Source organism: Phascolarctos cinereus, unplaced genomic scaffold (genome assembly GCF_003287225.1).
Source record: "Phascolarctos cinereus isolate Bilbo 61053 unplaced genomic scaffold, phaCin_HiC Scaffold_4;HRSCAF=312, whole genome shotgun sequence".
Lineage (NCBI taxonomy): Eukaryota > Metazoa > Chordata > Mammalia > Diprotodontia > Phascolarctidae > Phascolarctos > Phascolarctos cinereus.
This window is the reverse complement of record NW_027555847.1, coordinates 670,222,812-670,246,319: the sequence shown is the minus strand read 5'-3', so window position 1 is coordinate 670,246,319 and position 23,508 is coordinate 670,222,812. Positions and strand designations below refer to the sequence as shown.

Genomic DNA, 23,508 nt, shown 5'->3' with positions numbered 1-23,508 from the left:
TAACAATTTTCATTTTTTTTTTAAAAAAAAGGCATTTTTGGTATTATTATCTGTTTTACAGATGAGGGGACCTGGATCAAAGGATTTATGGGACAAAGTGAAATCGGAGGAAAAGGCATTGGATGGAACATAGCTCTCTAAAGGTCATCTCATCCAACCCCTCTCTCCCATTTTACAGATGAAGCTATCCAGAGCTAAAAAAGGCTCAGTGACTTGCCCAAGATCACACAGGTAGTAAGTAGCAGATCCAGGATTTTGAACTCAGATCCTACGACCCAAAGTTCAACATTCTTTCTGCTATACCATGCTACCTCTCCTGGGTTTTGGTCTAGTATCCACACATCAATGAGATCACAGACCACTGAGGAACTTATACCAAGTGTTTGTACAAATATGTGTGGAAATGGTGAATCTGAGGTGAAAAGGAATGATGGCCCCTAGGTCTGAATCCTAGGCCTCCTCCCTCCCAGCCCAACGTTTTTGCTACCTTACCAATCTAGAAAAGATGTTCAAAATTTCCCCTTTAGTTTTCCTCAGGCTTCCCAAGAGTTAATAATGCAATTAACACCTTTCCTGGCAGCTCAGCTACTAGTAGCATCTGTACTCTGGCTCCCACCTGCCTTTCTAGTCTCAGCTCACATTACTACCCTCCACTCATTTCAGCCCCACATGTGGTCTCCCATGCCTGGAATAGACTCTCTGGCTTATTTCTCCTTTTTGAAATTTTTCTGTACCTTTAAGGCTCAACATACCCCTCCTCCATGAAGCCTTCTTTGATCACCCCTGCTAGAAAGGATCTCCTCCCTCCTTGAATCTCCCAGGTTGCACTTCTGGATTCCCTCCTATCAATTAATCTACAGGCATTTCTAAAGTGCCTTTTCTGGGCTAGGCACTGCGATAAATTCTTATGTGCTTAACCATTTCTAATTTGTATGAAAGTTATTTGTGTCAGTATCAAATACCTTGTTAGATAATTAACTCCTGAGAACATAGACAATTCTCATTTCATCTTTGTAGCCCTATTGTGCTGTCTTGAACACTGTACTGAATTAATGACTGTTGAATGGAATTCCCCAAATATCATGTTTTTCAAAGGCCTAACTTGAAAATAAGGTTAAGAGGAACTCTACTTCTAGGATTTCCAAATGTTGTGATTATTCCTTTACATTGAGTTTTCTAGGCTCCGGTAACTGGTGGGTACCCTTGAAAATTAAGGAATTAAGGATCAGAATGTCAAGACTGAAAAGGACCTTACGTATCAAAGAAGGACAGAGATGAAAGCATGCTTAGAATCCTACAATCATAGTTTTAGAGTGGGAAGGGACCTCAGGGGCCATCTCTACTAACTTTTTATTTTGTAAAGGAAGGTATTCAGGTCTATGGTGGCTAAAGGACTTTTCCAAGGCCCACGATTAGAAAAAGAACAGAAATAAATTCAGACCCTGATAATCAGCCTCCAGGTCCTCTTGCCCAATTTGGTGGGAAAATTATTGCATATACATTTGACTGGGAATATTAAAAGTTGGAAAGGACTTCAGAGATCATCTAGTACAACTCACCCTGTCCCTGTCCTTTTACAGAGAAGGAAACTAAAGCAAGGGAAACTGATTTTGGAGAAGTGACGTAGTCTGCTAGTGGCACAGCCAGGGCTAGAATCCAAGTCCTCGGAGTCCTAATCCCATGACCTGCCAAAACCTGGGGTGCCGCAATCTCCTGTAGTGATTCTTTGCCGAAAGGTCGGCAACTGCTTAGAAGGGAACTTCTGGCAACTAGAGACCATGTCCTGGAGATTGGCTGCAGACAGAAGGCAGCAGGGAAGAACAAAGGGGAGTGGGGGAAAGAAAGGCCTGGTGGGTCAGGAAAGGAGCCCCCAAGAGAGAGCAAGGGGGAACAGCTGGGAACAAGGGCTAGGAAAATAAATATCACCACTACCCAGAGGAGAGTGATAAAATAATCTGGATGAACACAATGGAAAGAGCCCTGGATTTGGAGTCCAAGGGGCTGGGCTGGAAGCTTGGCTTTGCCACATACTACCCTGATGAGGCCCTGGGCAAGTCACTTAAACTGATCTGTAACCAGATTACTTTCCTGATCTGTGAAACAAGGGGGTAGGACTAAATGGCCTGATCTCTGATTACTTTCTTCCTGGCTCAGGGAAAGTCATTTAACTTCCCTAGATCTCAGTATCCTCACTGGCCCAAGATTTGCAGGTGATCTTCTGGGCCTTCCAGCTTGACTATGCTGCATGTGCTCAAAGCCTTAAGTGTTTACCCCCCATTACATCTGAAATGAGGAGCTATGTTGGGACTGTTGGGTTTTCCCCTATACTGGGCTGATGTCTCCCCTTCCCACAAACCGAATTTGAAACCAACCAGGTAAAACTAGGCGCGTGTCCCACCTGTGGGGAGGAGACCAGTGCTTTGGGGCACACCCAAGCCAGTTCTGAGTCAGAGGGAAGAATGACAGCCCCTGAGTCAACTGCCCTGCATCTGGTGGTGGCACCTGGATTTTTCCCAGGTGGTGTCTCACCTCCTGTGTGTGTAGGGGGTGGAGTGGTAGTGGGGAGGAAAGAGGGCCCAGAGTTGGATAAGGGTTTTTCCAGGCAGATAGGGAGTCAAAGGGAGATGAATCAGAAGGCACTTAGGTCCCTGTGGCTTCCCCCCTTAGATCCCAGTACTAATTCATTGCTCTCAAGTTTCCCATAATCACCCTGAGAGGCAGCATCCCTCGTTTACAAGAGACAGGTGTAAAAAGTTGAAGTGACTTGCCCACAGTCAGACAGCAAGAAAATGTCAGAGCTGGCACTTTAACCCAAGTCTTCTGAATTGCAAGTCTAGAGTTTTTCCCAGTCCAGTCTGCTGCATGGTATACCTTACTACCTGGGATCCAGTGGTCCTACCAAGTGCCTAGAGGAGATACCTGGTTAAGCCCTGCTTCTCTTTGTCCATCCCCTCCCCCCTTGGCCCTATTTCCTCTCACTCGGTCAAGCTCTGCTTCTCTTTGTCCATCCCCTCCCCCTTGGCCCTATTTCCTCTCACTCGGTCAAGCCCTGCTTCTCTTTGTCCATCCCCTCCCCCCTTGGTCCTATATCCACCTCCTCCTTCCCCCCCCCCAGGCAGTTAGCTTCTAGTGGGAGCCCTCACCCCCCAAATCCTACTGGGATTATTAGTTCTGCACATCTCCCAGCTCTGGGATGCTGTATATGTGGGTGGGGGGGGTGAGTGGGAGGAATGTGCTCAGGGGGTCACTCGGATGAGTGACCTCACGAATCAGTGGTTAAAAGTGCTGTTGGATGTTGAGGTGGCCGACTGTGGGTCCTGGGCAGAGGCAGAAGGAAGGCCAAAGAGAGACGGAAACAGAGCTGGAGAAGGAGCCAGGCAGACGGCAGACGGGGCTCCCGGCATACACAGTCCTGGAGGGCAGGCGGGCTCCCTCCCGGCAGGAACCACCTCCAGCCTTCAGAGGGAGCGGGAGAGGAGAGAGAGAGAGAGAGAGAGAGACAGAGAGAGAGAGCGGGAACGGGAAGGGCGGGGAGAAGTGGGGGGAGGCATTTGGGATAAGGGGAGTGAAAGGAAAGAGAGGGAGACAGGAAGAGGGAGGGAGAGTCAGAGACGAGGAGAGAGAGGAGGAAGAGGGGGGAGGGAGGACGGCAATCGACTGTACAGGACAGGAAAATGGAAAGAGGGAGGGAAAAGAGAGTTAGAGGAAGGAAAGGGAGGGGTGGAGAAAGGGAGAGGCGAGAGAAGAGAGACATGGAAGGAGGGGAGAAAAGATAGACGGAGAGCAGAAAAAGAATGAACGGGAGGAGAGTAGAGAGATGGAGAGAGCAAAGAGACATGGAAGGAGAGGAGAGCAGAGAGAGATGGAAGGAAGGAGGGAAGAGCAGGAAGAGGAGAGCAGAGAGACAGCAAAGAGAGATGGTGAGAACAGAGATGGAGGGAGAACAGAGAGAGGTGGAAGGAGGGCAGAGAGAGATGGAGGGATAGGCGAGCAGAGAGACAGAGAGTAAAGAGAGATGGAGGGAGAACAGAGAGAAATGGAGGAAGAGCAGACTGAGAAGAAAGGCAAAATGAAGGAGGAGGGTCTGAAACAGGAAGGGAGGGAGGAGCACAGAAAGAATGGAGGAGAAAAGGGGAAAGAAAGGAGGACAGACAGAGTGGAGGGCCTCGGGAAGAGGCGAGAGCTGGGGCTGGGGCAAGGATAGGAGCAGAGGTAGAGGTAGAGGGGTAGAGGTAGGGGTAGGGGTAGGGGCAGGGGCAGGGGCAGGGGCTGGGGGGGTCTCACTTTCTCCCGCTGCTCTCGCTCGCCGTCCAGCTCCCGCTGCAGGCTCTGGGCTCGGTCCTCCGCCTCATCCGCCTGCTGTTGCAGCGCCTGGATTTTCCTTTTCACCGCCTCCAGGGAGTTGAGGCCGGCCATGGGGACTAGGGGGCTCGGGGCACGGGGCAGGGCGGCCTGGGAGCGCTGGGGCTGGCGGGACTGGCGCCGCTGGTCTGCACTGGGGAGAGGAGCCGCCGCCCTGGTCCCGGAGCCCCCGCCTCCTTCCCACCCCTTGAGCTGCCGGGCGGCTTTACGGTGGGGGGGATGGATGAGGTCACCGAGGCTGGGGGCGGTGACGTCAGCACAGCTGGGGGAGGGTCGGTGACGTCAGCACCGCTGGCCGCAGCTGCTTGGAAAATGCCCCTTTTCGGGACTTATTAGGAGAAAGATTGCAGCGGGGCTCCTCCCCCAACCTCGAAGCCCGCCTTTGGGCGGAGGGGAGCGGGGTGGCCGCGGGGAGATGGGGCGGGGCGAGGTGGGTCGGGGCTGGGGGCGCGGAGGTCTCCGGCCTGCTCGGGCTTGGCTGCTCCAGCCCCGCTGCCCCAGGACTAGAGGGATGTGGCCACGCCGCTCCTCACCGTGCGGCCGAAGGCTGGCTACAGCCAGGCGGCTTCGATTCCCCGTCCACCAGGGGGCAACCCTGGACAGCAAGAGACTGGGGGAGGGGTGGGAGGGTGGGGGACGCCCGGCGGTACATACGTCGGTGGCCTTCTTGTCTGTCAGCTCTAGCTTGTCCTGGGCGTCCTTAAGGTCTTCAGAGTACTTGTCCAGCTCATCCTCTGTTCCCTTTAGCTTCTTTTGCAGGATCACCAGCTCCTCCTCCACCTGCGGCCAAGGGCAAAATGAGAATGAGTGTGCCCAAGAGAGCATCCTTCCTTTCTGTCAGCAGCTCCATCCCCCAGCCCTCACCTGGGTCCTCTTGTCAGCCCCCTATCCTCTTCCTCACAGAACTCAATCCCCCAGGCCTTGCCTACTCCCCCTCCACAGAATTCCCATACTCCATACACACTTCCATCCCTCAGTTACCCCTGCCCCACACGTGCCCCAGTCCTTACCTAGTCTTCTCTTGGCCCTTTATCTCTACCACCCCCTGGACCCCTGAAATCCGTCAGTTGCCCCTTCTGTCCAGATTTCATCATCACCCCTACCTCTCAAACTCCCATGCTTTAGCTTTACCATCTGTGCCCTAATCCTGTAATTACACTTATCCAGATGTCAGTCACTTTTCTTACCCCTTCTATTATCTAACATCCCTCAATTGTTGTCAGACTCTCAATCTTTCAGGCCCCCATCAGGGCCTCATCTCTCAATTCCCCTCTACCATTTTAATTCCCTATATAGGCTCCCATCCCTTATTCACTTTACTCTTACATCCCACTTCTCCTGTATCTTTACTTCTCATCATCTCTCCTAGATTTTAAGGCAGGTCCCTGTCTAGAAGGGCCCTAGACACAGTCTAAAGCTAGGGTCAGACTAGGAGGACCAGGAAAAATGTGGGGAGGGTCCTTCACACCATGTCTTTCCTCCTCCCAATTCACCCCCACCAAATACCCCTAACCATTAGGGGCCAGTGACAGGTCTATACCACTTACATCTCCCTGATCTGTTCTCATACACCCCTGGAGTGATTACACTTGGAAGAAATTACACCAAAGGGTAGCCCAGATAAAGAGAAGGGAGCAAATCAACAGGAAAAGCAGTTTGTGCTGCCTTTGGTGCCCAGATGAGCTTGTCCCATTGGGGAGATGGGAAAAGGAGATAAATTGTTACCCAAAGAAGCTCAGGGCAAACAGAAAAGATGGAGAGTAACAATTTAAGTGCCGCTTAAATTAGGAGCCAGACTGAAGGAGACCGTTATTGCTGTAGGAGGCCGGAGAAGGAGATCAGGATGGGTTAGGGCAGTTAGGGAAGGCTTCCTGGAAGATATGGCCCTTTCAGGATGAGGCTTTAACGATGAGAGTGGAGACACACAGGAAAGCAACCAAACCTTGTGGGACTTATTCAGCCACAAAAACCCTGGGTTTGTCCTTAGGAGATGGATAGTTTGAGCCAGACAGATCTGCCCTGAGCTTTTCAGGCTGCAGCTCCCCCATATATCAAATCCACTGCCCTGTAACTCATACATACTCCTACCGAGACCCTCCCTTCTTCCCATCCCCCCACAGTTCAGTGCCTCTCCAACTAACTTACCAAAATGCCCTATATTCTACTCCTCCCTACCCTCTGTGCTGTTTTCCCTAATACCCACAATCCAGACCTTCTACTTCTTAATCTTTTATATTGTCTCACCAAACACCCACAGTCTCATCCCTCTTCTCTGTCTTAGAAACACACATAACCTAACTCAGTACAGTACAGCCTGCCATCATCACCCCAAATATACAAATATACACTCCCCTTTTAAATCCACTCTATACACCCAGACATTGGCCTTCTTTCTTCCCCCTTGCAAACACACAGAACATGGGCCCTTTCTCTGTCCCTAGGGGGGAAAAACCAGCATGGCATAGATATCTCTTCTTGGTCCACCCACATTGTCACTCCCAAACTCCTTTCTGCTACCATGATGCCTCTCCCCTACAAAAAAGTACCCAGAGCACCCAGCAGAAGGCCTTTCTGCCCTCTATGCTATTCTTCCTAAAGGCCCAGAACTCAGGCCCTCTCTTCTTTGTCCCTCACCCATATTGTCAGTCCTGGGAGAGCCATTCCAACAAAAAATATTGGAACTGAAAGGAACTTTACAACACAGAATGTTAGCGCTGGGAGTCACCTTTGGAATCAGACCTCTGAGGTTTGAGATGAGAACGGATTTGCCTGATCCAGTCAGTAAGTGGCAGAGTTAGCATTCAAACTCAGGTCCTTGAACTCCAAATCCACTGTTCCCTATGCTAGCTCTGAGCTGCCCCAGCCTCTACCTTCATTCAATGTTTGTTGAGTGAAGCAATGAATGGAAACATGCCGGTTGCTGCATGGCCGCAGGCCAGGTTAATTCTCCCCTCCTGCAGCCAGCTCTATTGGCATTAATGGAATCTAAGGTTCTGCATCTGGGGGGTCTGCCTGGTTTCACCTTGGGTTGCAGTCTGCCTCAAGTCTGTTTATGTTGCCTTTATGAGAGGGCTTTATCCTGAGGAATTTCCAGGATCACGTTTGTGTTTGGCTGATAAAGTGGCCTGGCTTTGCTCCTGGCTTTGGCCCAGCAGGTTCAGCTGAGTGCCTTGGTCTTATTCCTACATTCAGCACTTTGGGCAGGGAATGATTTAACTTAGCTCTAGCTAAGCAGAGCATCTGTGGCCAAATTGTAGAATTCTTTTTCAAGCAGGGACTTGAGCAACTCGCTTTGACTTTCCTGATCCTCAGTTTCTTTATTTGTCAAATGAGAGAGCTGGGCTAGAATGATCTCTAAAGTTCCTTCCAGCACTAAATCTTGAGAAAGATATTGGATTGGAAGTCACTGGTTTGGAAGTCAGAGGACCTACGTTTAGATCCCAGACACACAGGATGATGGCCAGTAAGTGTCAGCGTCAGAACTTGAACCCAGACCTTTTGATTTCAAGCATTTTCCAATGCAATTTGAGAATGACCACTCTAAGTGTGTACTCAAGAGGTAGAATTGGTAGTCCTGTCTCTGAGTGTAATTTGGTGTGTGTGGTTTTTTTTTTTGGAAGGGGGAAGGGTTGGGGGTAGTCATAGAAGGCTCCATGGAAGTAGTGACACGTGTTGGACTTTGAAAGAGGGACATGATTATAGGCATGAAAACAGAAAGGAAAGGGAAGAACTTGAAGGTAGGTGGGGGGAGGAACAGATCATGTCACAGAATGAGAGATCAGGAACTGGAAAGAACTATAATAGAGCCAAGTCATGTAGTCCAACTTTCTTGCTTTTCAGATGAGGAAACTGAGGCCCAGAGAAGTTAAGTGCTTGCCTCAGATCATCCAATTTGGGATTTGAACCTAGGTCTTCTGACTCCACAATCAATGGACCTCTCTTTCTCTACATCACAATGCCTCCCAGGGAACTCCCTTAATCCTTTTCTTTGCACCTCCCAGATTACATTTAATATATTTTCACTTGTATTATAGTTATTTGTTAGTGTATCCTATCTCTCCTAGTAGACTATAAGCTTCTGGAGGGTGGAGATCATCTCTGATATATTTTTATTTTTTTTTTTTTGGTAATCCCTTAAAGGGTTTTTTAAGTGGTAGATAAATTAATAAATGTTGAATGAATGACTGCCAATTCTTCTCTATGGTACTCAGTTTCCTTTTATGTAAAATGGTGACAAAACAGCAACAACAAAGAATAATAATGATAAACACTAGCACTTTAATGTTTGCAAAGCACTTTATAAATATACTTCATTTTATTATAATGATCACGAGAGCTGTCATTTATATAACCCTTTAAGGTCCATTTAATGCTTTAAATACATTATCTCCTTGAATCTCTATATGCCTCTCTCACAGGGTCATCTTGAAGATCAAACAGATCAATAAATACAACAACAGATTGTAGAATTCCTTGTAACTGTTGTTAATTAATAGCTATTCATTTGAAGCTATTGATAGCTATTAATATGATTAGCTTAGTAGTGCTAATGTTAATGTTCACATTTATCTAGTGTTTATTTTCCATTATCTTATGAATAACAATATATCACATGTCTTATATACTAATAATTAAGATAGTGTGAACCCATCATTATTATCATTTCTATAACCATTATTATTAATCAATGCAAGCTCTCTGAATACAGGGATCATATTTTGTCCCTTTCTTGTCTATCCCATCGAGTAGCTGAGGCCAGAGTTAGAAATATGGGTCCTTAGGAAAGAAATTGATTTGATTATGACTCACAAATATTACCCTAATTCTCCCCTGCTGGCATGAGGGTCAAGACTATAGTCTGTGACATCTGGGGCAGATTTAAAGATATACTGAAACCTGACCTTTACTTGATGGTGTCTTAACTCCACTGGCTTGGATTTACATGATCAACACACAAAGGAAGAATCTAGAACATTAATAATAATACATTGAAATCAGCGCGGCCCAGTAGAAGGAGTCCTGGTTTTGGAGTAGAGGGTTCAGGTTGTAATCCTGGTTCTGTCACTTACTACATGTGCTAGTGTTTATTATTGTTATTATTATTATTTTTATTATTATTATTATTCATTCTTATTGTTGTTATTATCTCCTTTTGGCAGAGAAGAAAACTGGGTGCCATAGAGAGGAGTTGCATTCATTAATTCAATATTTATTAAGTATCTACCACTTAAAAAGTGTGACCTTGGTTGTAACATCACTAATGTGAAACTATGTTTAATAGGAATGTATATGTACAGCCTATATCAGATTGTGTGCTGTCTTGGGGAGGTGGTGGGGAGGGAGGGGGAGAAAAATTTTAAACTCAAAAGCACATGGAAGTGATTGTTGATAAATCAAAATAAATTAATTAAAAACAAACAAACAAAAAAAGAATGTGAACTCCTTGAGGGCAGGTTATGTTCTTGCCTTTCTTTGTAATTCCAATACTTAACACAATACCTACATACAGTAAATGCTAAATAAATGTTTGTTGACTGACCAAAAAAAAAGTGTGACCTTGGGAAAGTAATTTCTCTTTGTGCTTCAGTTTCCTCATCTATAAAATGAGGAAGTTAGACTAGATGCCTCTGAGGTCCCTTCCAAATCTAAGGCTAGGATTCTAGGATCCACTTTCATCCTCTAGAGCTTTGGTGAGGAAGTGAGGTGTTTTGGGGCTCTTGCCCATGATTCTATCAGAGTAAAACTCCAGTAAGTCCTACCAGAATGGAAAGGTTTCATAGGAACAGTGATTTAGAGCCCTGGAAGGAATATTAGAGGCCATGTGGCCTACTTGCTCATTTTAAGGATGAGAAAACTGAGGCCTGAAGAGGTTAAGTGACTTGCCCAAAGTCACAGAAATAAATGAGAGAGCTTTAAGTATGAGCCCAGTGAGAAATTATGTGCTTGTTGTCCACTGGGCCAACCTAGCTCAGTTCCGAGAGCCTCATCCTTAAGTTGGTAATAGGAGGGTGAGTTCTGGGGGCACAGCAACTGGAGAAATTTTCATCTAAATGCAATCACTGTATGTGGGTAGATTTTGTGTTTATACTGGATGGTACTTTGGGAGTTTTCATTGTATGTTGGGAAGTGATGAATACATCAAGAAAAAAATCTTTTGATCAACCAATTGTCTATGAAGGCTAAATGAATGGGTCTCAGTTTTCTCATCTGTAAAATGAGGATAATAATGATAATGATGATGATGATGGTAATAATAATAATAATAGCTGACATCTATATAGCACCTTATTTGGAAAATATTTTATATGCTTTATCTCACTGGATTTCTCTATTATCAGCTTTAAACGTTTATTATACAGATCAGTTGAGATAGTGGATTGTAAATGAATTTGGAGCTGCCTACGTGAGAGAAGTCCTCATGATAGAAGAGGCAGTGTTGTAGAGTGCAAAGGTCCCTGACTTTTGAGTTAGGGACTGGGTTCAAATTCTGTTTCTGTGACCTTGGATGAGTTACTTGGGCCTCACTTTCCTTATCTTTTAAATGAGGGGTTTGGATTAGATAGCTTCTAAGGTCCCTTCCAACTTTAAATTTATGGTCCTGTGGTCACAGATTGAGGGGTCATTTGCATGTATGTGATAACTGAAGGGAGCCTTCATATTTATATAGGGTTTTACAGTTACAAAACATTTTCATTTTCCATATCTTGTTCAGCCTTCACATTTTATAGATCATGTAATTGAAGTTCAGAGGGCAATTGATGGACCCCAGATCACAATGCTAGTGTGACTCCTGGAATTCATCCCAGGTTTGCTGGGTTAAATTCAGTCCAATCCAAATCCAATGCCCTTGCCATGACACCATGTTATAAAATTTCCCTTTGACATGGATTCCTTTTGGATTACACCAGGATCCCATTCTAGAAAATGAGGAGGTGGGGTAAGATGTTCTCAAAGGTCTCATCTTGCACCACACAGTCAGTGCTCTCTGTGTTCTTTGAAGACCTTCCTATGACCCAGTTGTTCTCTCTCTCTTTTTTTCCTTTTTGGTGAGACAATCGGGGTTAAGTGACTTGCCCAGGGTCACACAGCTGGTGTCTGAGGCTAGATTTGAACTCAGGGTCTCCTGATTCCAAGGCCGGAGCTCCATCCACTGCGCCACCTAGCTGCCCCTTGCCCACTCTCTTCCTCGGGATACTCTCTTCTCCCTTAGCTTCAGAGACATGCTTCCTTCTACCTTTCCAGTCGTATTATACATCATCCCCTTCATTCATACTTCAGGTCTTCTTTACACTGTTTGGCCTCCATGCCCTTTATGTAATACAACCCCTCCTCAAATCTACTCTTAAAATCCCTAGTTTCCTTCAAAGTTCAAGCTCAAACACCACCTTCTCCTGATCCCCCCAACAGCTAGTGACCTTTTGACCCCCATGGGTCATCTTTACCTCCAAAGTGTTTTTTCCAAGACCCTGCCACTGGCCTACTTCTCTTCTTCTCTCCTCCCCTCTCTCCTCTTCTAATTTATTCCAATGGCTGTAATTGTCATATCTATGCAAATGATTCCCAAATATATATCTCTAGCCCTAGAAGAATAATAGCTAGCATTTATATAGTGCCTTGAGATTTTTTTCCACCTCTTTGAAAATATCTCATTTAATCCTTAAAATAACCATGGGAGGTAAGTGCTATTATTATCCTCATTTTACAGGGGAGGAAACTAAGGCAGGCTAAGTAATTTGCCCAGGGCCCCGTGGCAAGTATCTGAGGTAGGGATTTGAACTCAGGTCTATCCTAGCTCCAGCTCTAACACTGTATCTACTGTGCTACTTACTTGCCCCTGTCATTTCCCAAACTCCAGGCCTACTTTTTTTTTTTTTAGTTGTTTGCTGCCTCAGTCAAACTGAGACCTGTTAAAGACCTTAGCTTCAAAAGGCCAAGGCCTCCCACTCCCCGGCCCATCTCCAGTCATCCTGATCTCTATCTTGCCACTGAACCAGATGGCTCTAGAGGAGAAAGTGAGGCTGGTGACTTTGCACAGCCCTCCCTCACCTAAATCCAGTTTACTTGCATGTCACGGCATCACCTCCCTGACATCATAGTCCTTTTGAGAATGAAGGCTTAACAACAATTTATGAGTAGAAAGAGGAGCTGCCCTGCTGGGGACCCAACTGAAAGTGGCCAGTTGGGTTACATAGTTCCTTTCTTTATTTCTCTTTTGTTTTCTTTGTCCACATAGGGTATCATACCCTTACCTGTGGGCGCTCTGTCCAAAGGAATGTAAATTTTGATCTCTGAAACTTTTTGTTTAAGGACCATGCCTTAAACCCAAATCACACTGACTCTCATTGATTATCCAACAATAGGCCCCAGCCCAAGGCCCACTTAGTGGTCATTGTTTGGGCCCTGATTGGCCCAGAGTGAATGTAAATAGCAACTGTTTCTGTTTTGGCCAGAAATCCAGAGGGTCTTCCCTTGCCAGATTTTTTTTTTTGGACCAGGTAAAGAGGCCATTCTCTGCCTCATTTCTTACCTAGCCTTAATCACTGAATGGGCTTTGCCTCAGTCAAACTGAGACCTGTTAAAGACCTTAACTTAACTTAAAGGCCAAAGTCCCCATTACATCCAGGGCCTTCTCCACTAGTCCTGATCTATATCTCACTACTGGACCCAGATGGTTCTGGAGGAGAAGGTGAGGCTGGTGACTTGGTGCAGTGCTCCTTTACTTCACTACAGTTCACTTGCATGTCCTGGCATCACCTCCCTGATGTCACGGTCCTTTTCAAGAACAAAGGACAAGCAACGACTTAGATGTTCCACTGGAGGTTCAAACTCAGCATATTCAAAACTAAACTTATGTTTGGCCTGTTCTCCTCCCAGCTTCCTGATTTATGCTGAACCTGTGACCCCAAGTTTAAAGCACAGATTTCTCTCTGAGTCCTCCTCTGCCCCTAATACCAATGACCAAATCCTGTCAATGCAAGCTCTACTATATTTCTTGCATCTGTCCACTCTTTCTACTCATAGGGCCACCAGGCTATTTCAGGCCCTCTCTTCTCTGGACTGTGTTAGTGTAAATTGCCTCCTAACTGCTCTCTCCCTCTCTGTGTTCTCTCTCTCTCCCCCTCCTTTCCACTTCTATCTTTTCACCTATGCCAAAATCAGATACTTAAAGCACAAGTTTGAGCAGATTTTGCAAAAGCAAAAACAAAAATCCTGCTCATTAACTAGAGGATACCATACAGATTCCTCGGCTTGGCACTGAGGGCCCTTCTCCATCTGGCCCCAGCCTACCTTTCCAGGCTTATCTTTCTCTCCTTGCCTTCTTGCATTCTCTGTTCCTGACAAACTAGACAGTGAGCTGTTGGCCTGATTTCATTCTGCCTTCTCACACCCCAGTGCATTCCTGCAGGCTGTCACCCTGGCCTGGAATGCAACACACTAAGCCCTTCCCTTCAAGACCAAACTCAGGTGCTATTGACCAAAGCCTCCCCCGCACCACCTCCTCCAAGTCCCTAGCCAAAAGGGCTCTTGGCCTTCTCACATTTCTTAAAGCAGGTTGTCTGCACCTGTCCTGGGCTCTTGTCATACTCTGCTCTGGGTTCTTAGTACTGATTTTGGACATTCAGTATCCTTCCTATTAGGCGACTAGGTAGCTGGTGTAGTGGATGGCATGAGAGCTAGACCTGGTGAAAGTCAGGAAGACTCCAGTCTGACCTCAGATACTACCAGGGCAAGTCACTTAACCTCTCCCAGCCTGTGTCATCATCTGTAAAATGGAAAACAACAGTACCTACCTCAGAATTATTGTGAAAATCAATGAGATGGTTTAATAACAATATGATGTCATGTTGTATCATTATGTCACATGTCATGCTGTGCCCTGCCATATCATATAATATCATACCATTTCAGGTCACACCATAGTGCATCGCATCACATCGCATCATACCACAACATGACATAACTTAATGTGACATAATTGAACATAAATGACACAATAGGACATAATATAACATGTCATGTCATGAGATAACATAATATAATAGCTAGAATTTCTATAGGTGTTATTATTATTTTGATTTTATAAATGAGGAAACTGAGGTAGACAGTGGTTAAGTGACTTGGATCACATACCTCATACGTGTCTGAGACAGAATTCAAACTCGGGCTATTCTGATTCCAAGTCTAATTCTCTATCTATTGCGCCACCTAGAGGCCCAGAAGTGATACAGGTAAAGTGCTATTCTTTATCCATTGTGCCACCTAAAGATGTATATGTGATATAGGGAAAGTGCTTTGTGAACTTTCAAAGAAGAGCAGACACTGGATCCGTGATTTCATTGGTACTGGGAAATTCTTGGGTGAGGAAACCTCACTGCTAACACGTGTCGACACTTTCTGTGCAGCTCAGGAGATTGAGAAGTTAAGTAACTTACCCCAGGTCACAGCCAGGATGTATCAGAGGTAACATTTGAACCCAAGTGCTCCCAGCTTCTAGGCCAGTTCTCTAGTCACGGCACTAGGTGGCCTCTCTTAAGCCTGAGAGCTCTAAATAAAAGTTATTTTTATTATTACTGTCAACTACTTGAAGCCAAGGGGCTAGATCATCTTTTGTATTCTTCCTGCTGAGAGCATATTGACCTCAATGCTTTTTTTTTTTTTGGCCAGTGAGTATTCCTTCTACCAATGAGAACTGCAGCCTCTCTGTGACTTAGAGGCTGGTGTTGGTGAGTTGCTGCAACTAAAAAGTTTGTCACTCTGCAGTCAACAAAGATGAGTCTCTCCAGACTTACCTGTGCTGCTCAACCCCACTCAGTTCAGTTCAATTCAATTCAATTTGACTAGAAGCTTGCCCAGCATGATAGGACCTGCCAGAGTTTGTACTTTGCCAGCACAGCCTTGGTGAATCTCGAATGACTTCCAAACCATGATGAGGACCTTAATGGAAGCCCTTTCACACAGTAGGTGCTTCATGGATATTTGTTGGATTCAATTGTATTGAAAGCCCCTTCTAGCTCTGACATTCTGTGTTCTAAGGGCCCTCTTGGCTCTGACATTCTGTGCCTTCCTACCTTTGTGGGTGCTTATATTCTCCTACACACACCCTCCACATTCATCTATACAAAGTCACAGGTATGTGTATATGTGCATGTATATATACACATGTATATATGTATGCATCTGTACACACATACATAAACAAATTCGTGTACTCCAACTACTCAAAGTCACAGGTACAAATGAACGTACACAAGTACTGTCACTCACGTAGTCAGAAAGAATTTATTAAGCACTTACCATATCTCAGAACCTGTGTTAAGCTCTAAAGTTACAAAGCAAGGGGAAAAGATCCTTTGTTCTCAAGGAGCTCACATTCTAATGAGGGAGATAACATATATGCAACTAGGCACATGCAAGATTTATTATTTTTTATGCAAATGCAGATGGAAGGTAATCTCTGAGGGAAGGCACTAGCCGCGCGCGTGTGTGTGTGTGTGTGTGTGTGTGTGTGTGTGTGTGTGTGTGTATGTGAAAGGTCTCCTGCACTAGGTGGGATTTGAGCTGACTTGATGAATACAACAGAAGGTAAAACGCAGAGCTGAGCTGCGAAAGCATATTAGGCACGGGGGCCCCATGGCACCAAGGTGGGAGATGGAGTGTTGTGTGTGAGGAACTGAAAGCAGGTCAGTATGACTGCACTATAGAATGTAGGAGTGGGAGAAATATGAAAAAAGATGGGAAAGCTACAAAAGGGGCTGGCTTGTGATGAACATTAAATGTCAAATATATTTTATATTTGATCTCAGAGGTAATAGGGAACCACTAGCATTCACTGAGTAGTGTGTATGATGGTCAGACCTGCACTCTGGGAAAATCATTTTGGCAACTGAATGGAGGATGGATTAGAGTGTGGAGGGAATTGAGGCAGGAAGACTAATTAGAAAGCTGTTGAACAGTCCAGGTGAGAGGCGATTAGAGCACGCACACACCCACCCACCCACCCACACACACACACACACACACACACACACACACACAAACACCTTTACACAAGGTCACAGGTATACAATCAAATCTCAAACATATACGCATACACATTCATTGATATACACTTGTGTACAACTTTCTTCCTTACAAAAGTCTAGGGTACTTACAGACACACATACACAAAGTCACAGGCACACACACAGCACACATATACACATATTCTGTACACAGTATAAACATACATAGGACTATACATATAGCACTATACACAGTTACCAGTACACACAAAGTCACAGCCTCATAAACATATCCATACACAGATGTATGTATCCACACACACTCCTATATAGTTATATGTACAGTCAATCCCTCCTTCCCATACAGTCACGGGTATACATACATACACACATACATACAAAACACATTCCTAATATACAAGATTACAGATACACACACACAATTGCACATATATGTACCCCTATACACAAAACCACATGTATACACACATATACATCAATAGTCACACATACAGCCACGTACAGTAACAAGTATACACTCATTCCACCCCCACCACATGTACAAAGTCACAGGTACATATGTACATACTCACATGCTCACAATCATGTCTACACAGTCTATTCTAAAAGTCACAGTCCTATTACATAGAAATATGAGAAGGCAGGATGAGGTCATACACACACACACACACACACACAACCTTATACACAAAGTCACAGCTATCAACACAGTCTCATATATACCCATATGTACACTTCTAGGTTAAAGTCTCATGTATATATTAAGCCAATTCCCACTACCTGTTCAACACAAGCATAAACACATGAACACATTCCTAATACACAAGGTAACAGGTATGCACACATATACAGTTGAAGAGATGTACACCTTTATATACAATGCCATAATTACATAGTTCACACACAGGCACATATATACTATCACAGGTAAATACTCTCATACACACGCTCCTGGATACCCAATCACACATGAATACTCAGGTGTGAACACACACACACACACACACACACAAATTTGGCTACACATATTCACACATATTCACACAACATTAAAATTCCCAAGTATACACCCATACACCATCTTACAAAAGTTACAGGTACTTACATACTCACACACACATCCTATATACAAAGTGACAATATTGTTGCATAGAGAAGTGAGAAAACAGGATGAAATGAGTGTCCCACAAACATTCCCCTAGTACCCCTTCTCCCCAACCTTTCCATGGATGAAGCCATTGGTATATACAACGAAACATATATTCTGTATACAAAACCACAGATATGCATGCACACTGATTAAAAAAATAACAGATAAACATGCACACATACACCTCTGTATGAAAATTAACAGGTAGATAGATGCAAAGACACATCTAGCTCCCAGATACAAAGCCATTGTAGTTGACTCCAAAGTCACAGTTTACAACACTTGGACTTAGACTCAATTCTGCAAATATTCATAGATGCCATCTACCAGACACATTGTAACAAGCAGATGAGCCTTCCTTTGCTACAGCAGTTGGCTGAACTTGAGCTTATTTCCCTTGACAGCAGCAGAGAGGCCCAAGGACAGAGCCCTTATTTGGAGGAGTGGAGGAAGGGAAGGAGGGATGGTTGTGGGTTCCCCACCAAGACAAGAGAATAGATGACAATAATAGAATAGAATGTAAGATATTTAAGAATTATCTAGTGGTTCTTAATCCCAGTGGCCATGACCTTATTTTTTGTTTTTAATTTTGATAACTATTTTGATAAAATTAGATTTCATTGTAATCCTTCGTACTTGATTTTATGCATTTATGAATATGATTCTGAGAAAGGGTCCACAGGCTTCGCCAAACCAACTACCCAAGGGGTCCAGGACACAAACAATGTGAACAAGCCCTGGACCCTGTTGCCTTATTGATGAAGAAAGTGAGGCCCAAGGACAGGTGACTTATGCCAAATTATACAGCAAGCCAACAGCAAGGACACAATGTCAGCTCTGCCCTCTTGGGTCTGCCTACTGTGCTCCCTGGGCTACCTGGCCACATGGCTCACCTGCTTGCACTTGTCCTCGGCTGCCTTCTTGTCAGCTTCAGCCTGCTCAGCCCGGTCAATGGCATTCTCCTTGTCCAGCTTCAGCATCTGCATCTTCTTCTTAATGGCTTCCATGGTGGTAGGATGGCTTGGCTGCCTCTGGGTGAGAAGTAGCGATGGAGAGGAGAAGCCCAACCGACTGGCTGCTGGTGTGTTCCAGGAGACCAAGTGCAGACTGGCAGCAGCAGGAGGGGGGTTTTTAAACTCCCAGGCCCCTTTCTGGGAAGTCTGGAGGCTGCCCAAGTCCCCAGGGCGGAGTAGCTACTTTCCTCTTAGCCTTTCTAAGGAACAAATTGGCCCCAGTTCTCAGGCTGAAGCTTCAGCTGGTTTCCCTCTCCTTATTTGGGTAGTTAGGTTTTCTTAAAGGAAAAAAAAAAGCCAAACATCTTGTTTCCATTTTTAACCATCTGACAGACTCAGGAGTGTTGACACATGAACACAGAGATGGGAACAAAGCTCATTAGTTACCCATCTATCCCAAGGAACCAGAGAAGGGAGGCTGGCCTGGTCCCAGGCAAGAGACAAGTCCAAGACTCTCCTACTGTCTAGACGGTAGAAGGGAAATTTTTTTTTAACTAGAGGTTCATAACCTGAGATCCACAGAGGGTTCATGAGCTTGGATGGGAAAAAAAAGTATAGCTTTATTTTCACTAACCTATAAATGAAATTTAGCATTTTTTCCCACTATAAATGCAGGCAACAAACATGATTTTTAGAAAAGATCCTTATGATTTACCAGACTGAAAGAGGGGTCCATGACACCAAAAGGTTAAGAACTCCTGGGTTCTAGATGGTCCAGAGGGTACTAGAAGCCTAGAATCTGAAAGGACGTCAGAGATCACCTAGTCCAGGTCTTTCTCTGTCCAATAAATGAATGCCTTCTACAATAACCCAACAAATGATTATCTAGTCTCTGTTTGAATACCTCCAGTGACGGGGAGTTCATTATCCCTCAAGACAACCCATTTCACTTTGGGATACCTCAGACTGTTAGGAAGTTCTTCATATTAATCCCAAATCTACTTGCTAGTGATTCCTACTCACCTGTGCCTCTAGATTTTGCCCTTTGAGAATGGGTGTAGTGAGTTGTCAAGAGCTTGAAATGGGTTTTAGGCCCCTGGTTGGGGTGTCCACATTCCCCTCCATGTCTTCCTCCTTACAAGTTTCCGCCCCTTCCAGGAAGCCTCTCAGATTGCTATGATGGATGAAAGGGTTTGGGTTTGGTGTTAGAATGGTGGCCCTGGTGGTGATTGCATTGCCACCAAAAACCAGCAGCCACAAAAAGCTCAATTGCATTAAGATGTCTCCAAATGATACAATTAAGTTAAATAAGAAGGAAGAAAGAAGTAAGCAGACTTTCCCAAGATTGAACAGAAAACTTAAAATACTGGTAGCTGGTGATTCAGAATGAGAGAGGAGTCGGATGGTGTCTCCAACAGCAGACTGATGGAACTCATGCACCATTTCCTATGGGAAGTCTTCGCTGATATCCCTAACTGCTAATGTTCTCTCTCCCAAACTACTGTGTTGAACTATTTGGCATGTATTCCTATTTATTCACTTTGTATTTATGCTACATATATTTTTATATGTACGTCTCTCCTCTATTAGAATGTAAGCTCCTTGTGGGTAGGGATTCTTCTAATTTTTGTACTCCTGACACTATCTTTCGGGGTCTCAGCAGCTTTATGTGAAAAATGAGGGAATTGGACAAGATGGTCTTTTAGATCCCTTTCAGCTCTAAATCCAAATTGGGAATACAGCCTTGGATTCTTCAGTATACTCCAAGTTTCTGTCAGCCTGGAATCAATGCCACTTCACATATCTTGCCTTCCCCTGCCTTCTCTGCTTGTTTACCTTCTTGAGTTATCTGAAAACTTCTGAATCTTTCCTAATGCCCTGGTCCCTGTCCTTCTGCTTGACACCTATATCAGTCTTCCCCTGCTCCCCCCAGATCCCAACTCTACTCTTTTGGCTTAAAATCCCTCTTATTCCATCCTTTCCTGGATGATACAATGTCTAGGCAATGTCATGCTAGTTTTGCACACTAGTTCATATTTCTGTTGGTGGGAGGTCCTTTGGGACAGGTCCAGACTTCCAACCTCTCTGAAAATATCTTCTTGGAAAACTGCTTTTCTCTTTTTCAACCATAGTGGTTAAACAAACAAACAAACAGACAAGCAAATGAGGATGTCTGGAATGCTTACCTTCCTGCAGCAGCAGTGAATGATCCCTGGGTTAGACCAGAACACAAGGAAGATGCAAAATCAACTAAGACCCTTCCATTTTCAGCTCTGCCACTGAGTTATTGGGTGGCCTCAGGCAAGGCCAAGTTACTTGCTCTGAGGTTCGATTATCCGTGTGAAGTTGGGGAAACACTTGTTCATGACTACCTTCCTTACAAGGAGGACATGACATTTTGTTTGGTTATAGTATTTGACTAACTCTTAGGTGGTTCTCAAAGGATTTATCACTTGGCTCAACGTCTTTCTCTTGGTCACAATACTTGCCACCGTACTCTGGGACTTTAATATACAAGTTGATGTCCTTTCAAATATAGCCTCCAAGTTTCTCAACTTCTTCAACTCCCATGACCTGTACTTTCATTCCATCTCTCTCATTGGAGAGGGTAGAAGGTGAAAGTGAGAGAGCTTCACCTCTCCAGACGTCCAGTGCATCCACCTCATCATTTCCCACCTGACTGCTCTCCTGAAATTCATGATCTCCTGTAACTGATCATGGTACAAGATGACATCGATTCCCCATTACCCTTTGCCCCTTGGAGAGGGTGTGGGGTGGACATCAGAGAGCTTCTCTCTGATCCTCTACCATTTAAGAAGGGGGCCCAGGAAATTCACCTCATTATTTCCCACTCTGGCTGCAAGACTTCTTTATGACCCCACTTGGCTTCCCTTCCCACCCACTCACTCCCTTTTAGGTTTATTGTGTTGTCTTCGCCCATTAGATTGTGAACCCTGAGCTCCTTGGAGGCAGGGACTGTCTTATGCCTTTTCTTTCTCTATCCGAAGCACTTAGCGCTGTGACTGGCACATAGTAGGTGCTTAATAAATGTTTATTGACTGGCTCTAACTCCATCCCAGTCACGAGCAAGGATGGTCATGACTATTTCCTTTAAGTGTTCTTCCTCCCTGATTCAGAACTCTGAAATTCTTTTCTTGACCACAACCTCCCATCCTTTCATCTCTCCCTATCCCTTGATCCTCCTAAACCTATCCTTCATCCTTACCTCAACCTTCAATCATTCCTTTCTGACTCCAATATTACCCCTGTTCTGGACTCTTCTTTCTCCCTTCCTAATCCTAACCCTACAATTAGCCTGTTCAACTGTACACTGTCCTCTACTGGAGAATCCTCTGCTCCCTTCATCTCTCATTGTCATGTCATGCCATGCCATATGATGCCATGTTGAGCCCTGATCCTGAATTTCCCTAACAGCACACATTATTTACTTCTACAGGCATGTTGCTGAATGCTATCTTGATTGGGTCCATTACATACTATTGTTTTCTCATCTCAACTGGGCTCTCTCTGTGACCTAGCAATTCTTTTATTTGTCTCTAATTAACTCTCTTTTGCACTTCCCTAGCACCTATTCCAAACTTTCTCTTCTCTCATCAGGACTTCTATATAACCCTCAATGGAGGATTTCACCCCCATTACATTGAGAAAATAGAAACTGTTACCTGTGAGTTTCTTCTTCTCCCTGATTCTACATGTCAGAACCCCTCAACAACATCCTTCATTCTCCTCCTTTACTCTGGCCTTTGGCAAGAAGGTAGACCTTCTGGCCAAGGGCAGACTCTCAAATTGGGTCCTTGATCCCATTCCTTTCTTTCTTCTTTGGAAGCTTTAATAATGCCACCTTTCTATCTAATCTTTAATCTTTCTCTACCCATTGATCCATTCCCTGCTGCCTACAAACATAACGGGGTCTTCTCTATCCTTGAAAAAAAAATCCTTGTCATCCCTTCAGGTAATATTGTCAGATGTCTCATTTGTCTTTTTCCAGCTAAACTATTAGAAAAACCAATCTCACTCATTGGACCCACTTCCTCTATTATTGTACCTACTTCCTCTATTACTCACTTTTCAGTCTCCTACCTTCTGACTTCTCTGACAACTCAATTGGACTTATCTCTTTAAGGTTGCTGACAATTTCTTAGTTGCTAAATGCAATGACCTTTTCTTTCAGTCCTTATTTCTCTTAACTATGGCAGTGTTTGATGCTGTTGACTGTCATTGCTTCTTGGATTTTTTTCTTCTCCTTGATTTTTATGCCATTGCTCTCTCCTAGTAGCTCTCCAATTGTTCTTCCTCAGTCTCCTTTGCAATCATTATCCTCCTAATCATGAGTATCCCCCAAGGCTTTGTTCTGAGCCTTCTTTTCTTCTCTCTAAACTCTTTCTCTTGATGACCTCATCAGATTCTGTGAGTTCAGTCATCATCTCTGTGAAAATGCCTTCTAGATCTACATATGTGACCCTCATGTGTCGTCTGAGTGTGCCTCAGCTGTAACTAACTGCCTGTTAGACATCCCCAACTGTTTGTTTTATAGTTATCCAAGGCTTAACATGTTCAAATGCAAACTCTTTATCTTTCCTCTGAAATCCACCCCTATTTCAGGCTTCTGTGTTTTGCTCAGAGCATGATCAGAGGGAGAAAGCATGGCATAAACGTTAAGGCATAGGTTCTGAATTTGAATCTTGCCTCTACTATATACTAATGGGGTAAACCTGAGTGTAATTTTACCTCCCTAGACCTCGATGGACTCACTGACCTTGAAGGTCCCTTCTCACTCAAAATCTATTGCTATGTGCTCTTTGCACGAGCCTTGGAGTTCCCAGCCTTGGAGTCATCCTCAACTCTTCTTTCTCCCTAATCTTAACCCTCTCATCTCTAATCATTTACCAAATATTGCTCCTTCTGCCTGTACAACACCTCTTAAACCCATTCCTATCCCTCCCCTCACATGGCCACTACTCTAGTTCAGGCTCTCTTACCTTTTGCCTAGACCATTAAT

The 23,508-nt window shown here is 44.6% G+C and overlaps 1 protein-coding gene across 4 annotated transcripts in view; it reads right to left on the bottom strand.

The window, feature by feature from the left end:
- TPM4 (tropomyosin 4) overlaps positions 1–18,645 on the bottom strand; it is a 41,133-nt gene extending 22,488 nt beyond the window's left edge. Inside the window, exons 1-2 of one of the 4 annotated variants that reach the window (XM_078154050.1) lie at positions 18,429–18,645; positions 5,017–5,142 (exon numbers count right to left, since the gene is read on the bottom strand). In XM_078154050.1, the coding sequence (XP_078010176.1) occupies positions 5,017–5,142; positions 18,429–18,542 (240 nt within the window). In that variant the 5' untranslated portion in view covers positions 18,543–18,645. Of the gene's footprint in view, positions 1–4,284; positions 4,661–5,016; positions 5,143–18,428 lie in introns of those variants that run through there. The other 3 variants (XM_020969221.2, XM_078154051.1, XM_020969222.2) reach the window with 3 other exon arrangements.
- Positions 18,646–23,508: the final 4,863 nt, after the last annotated feature.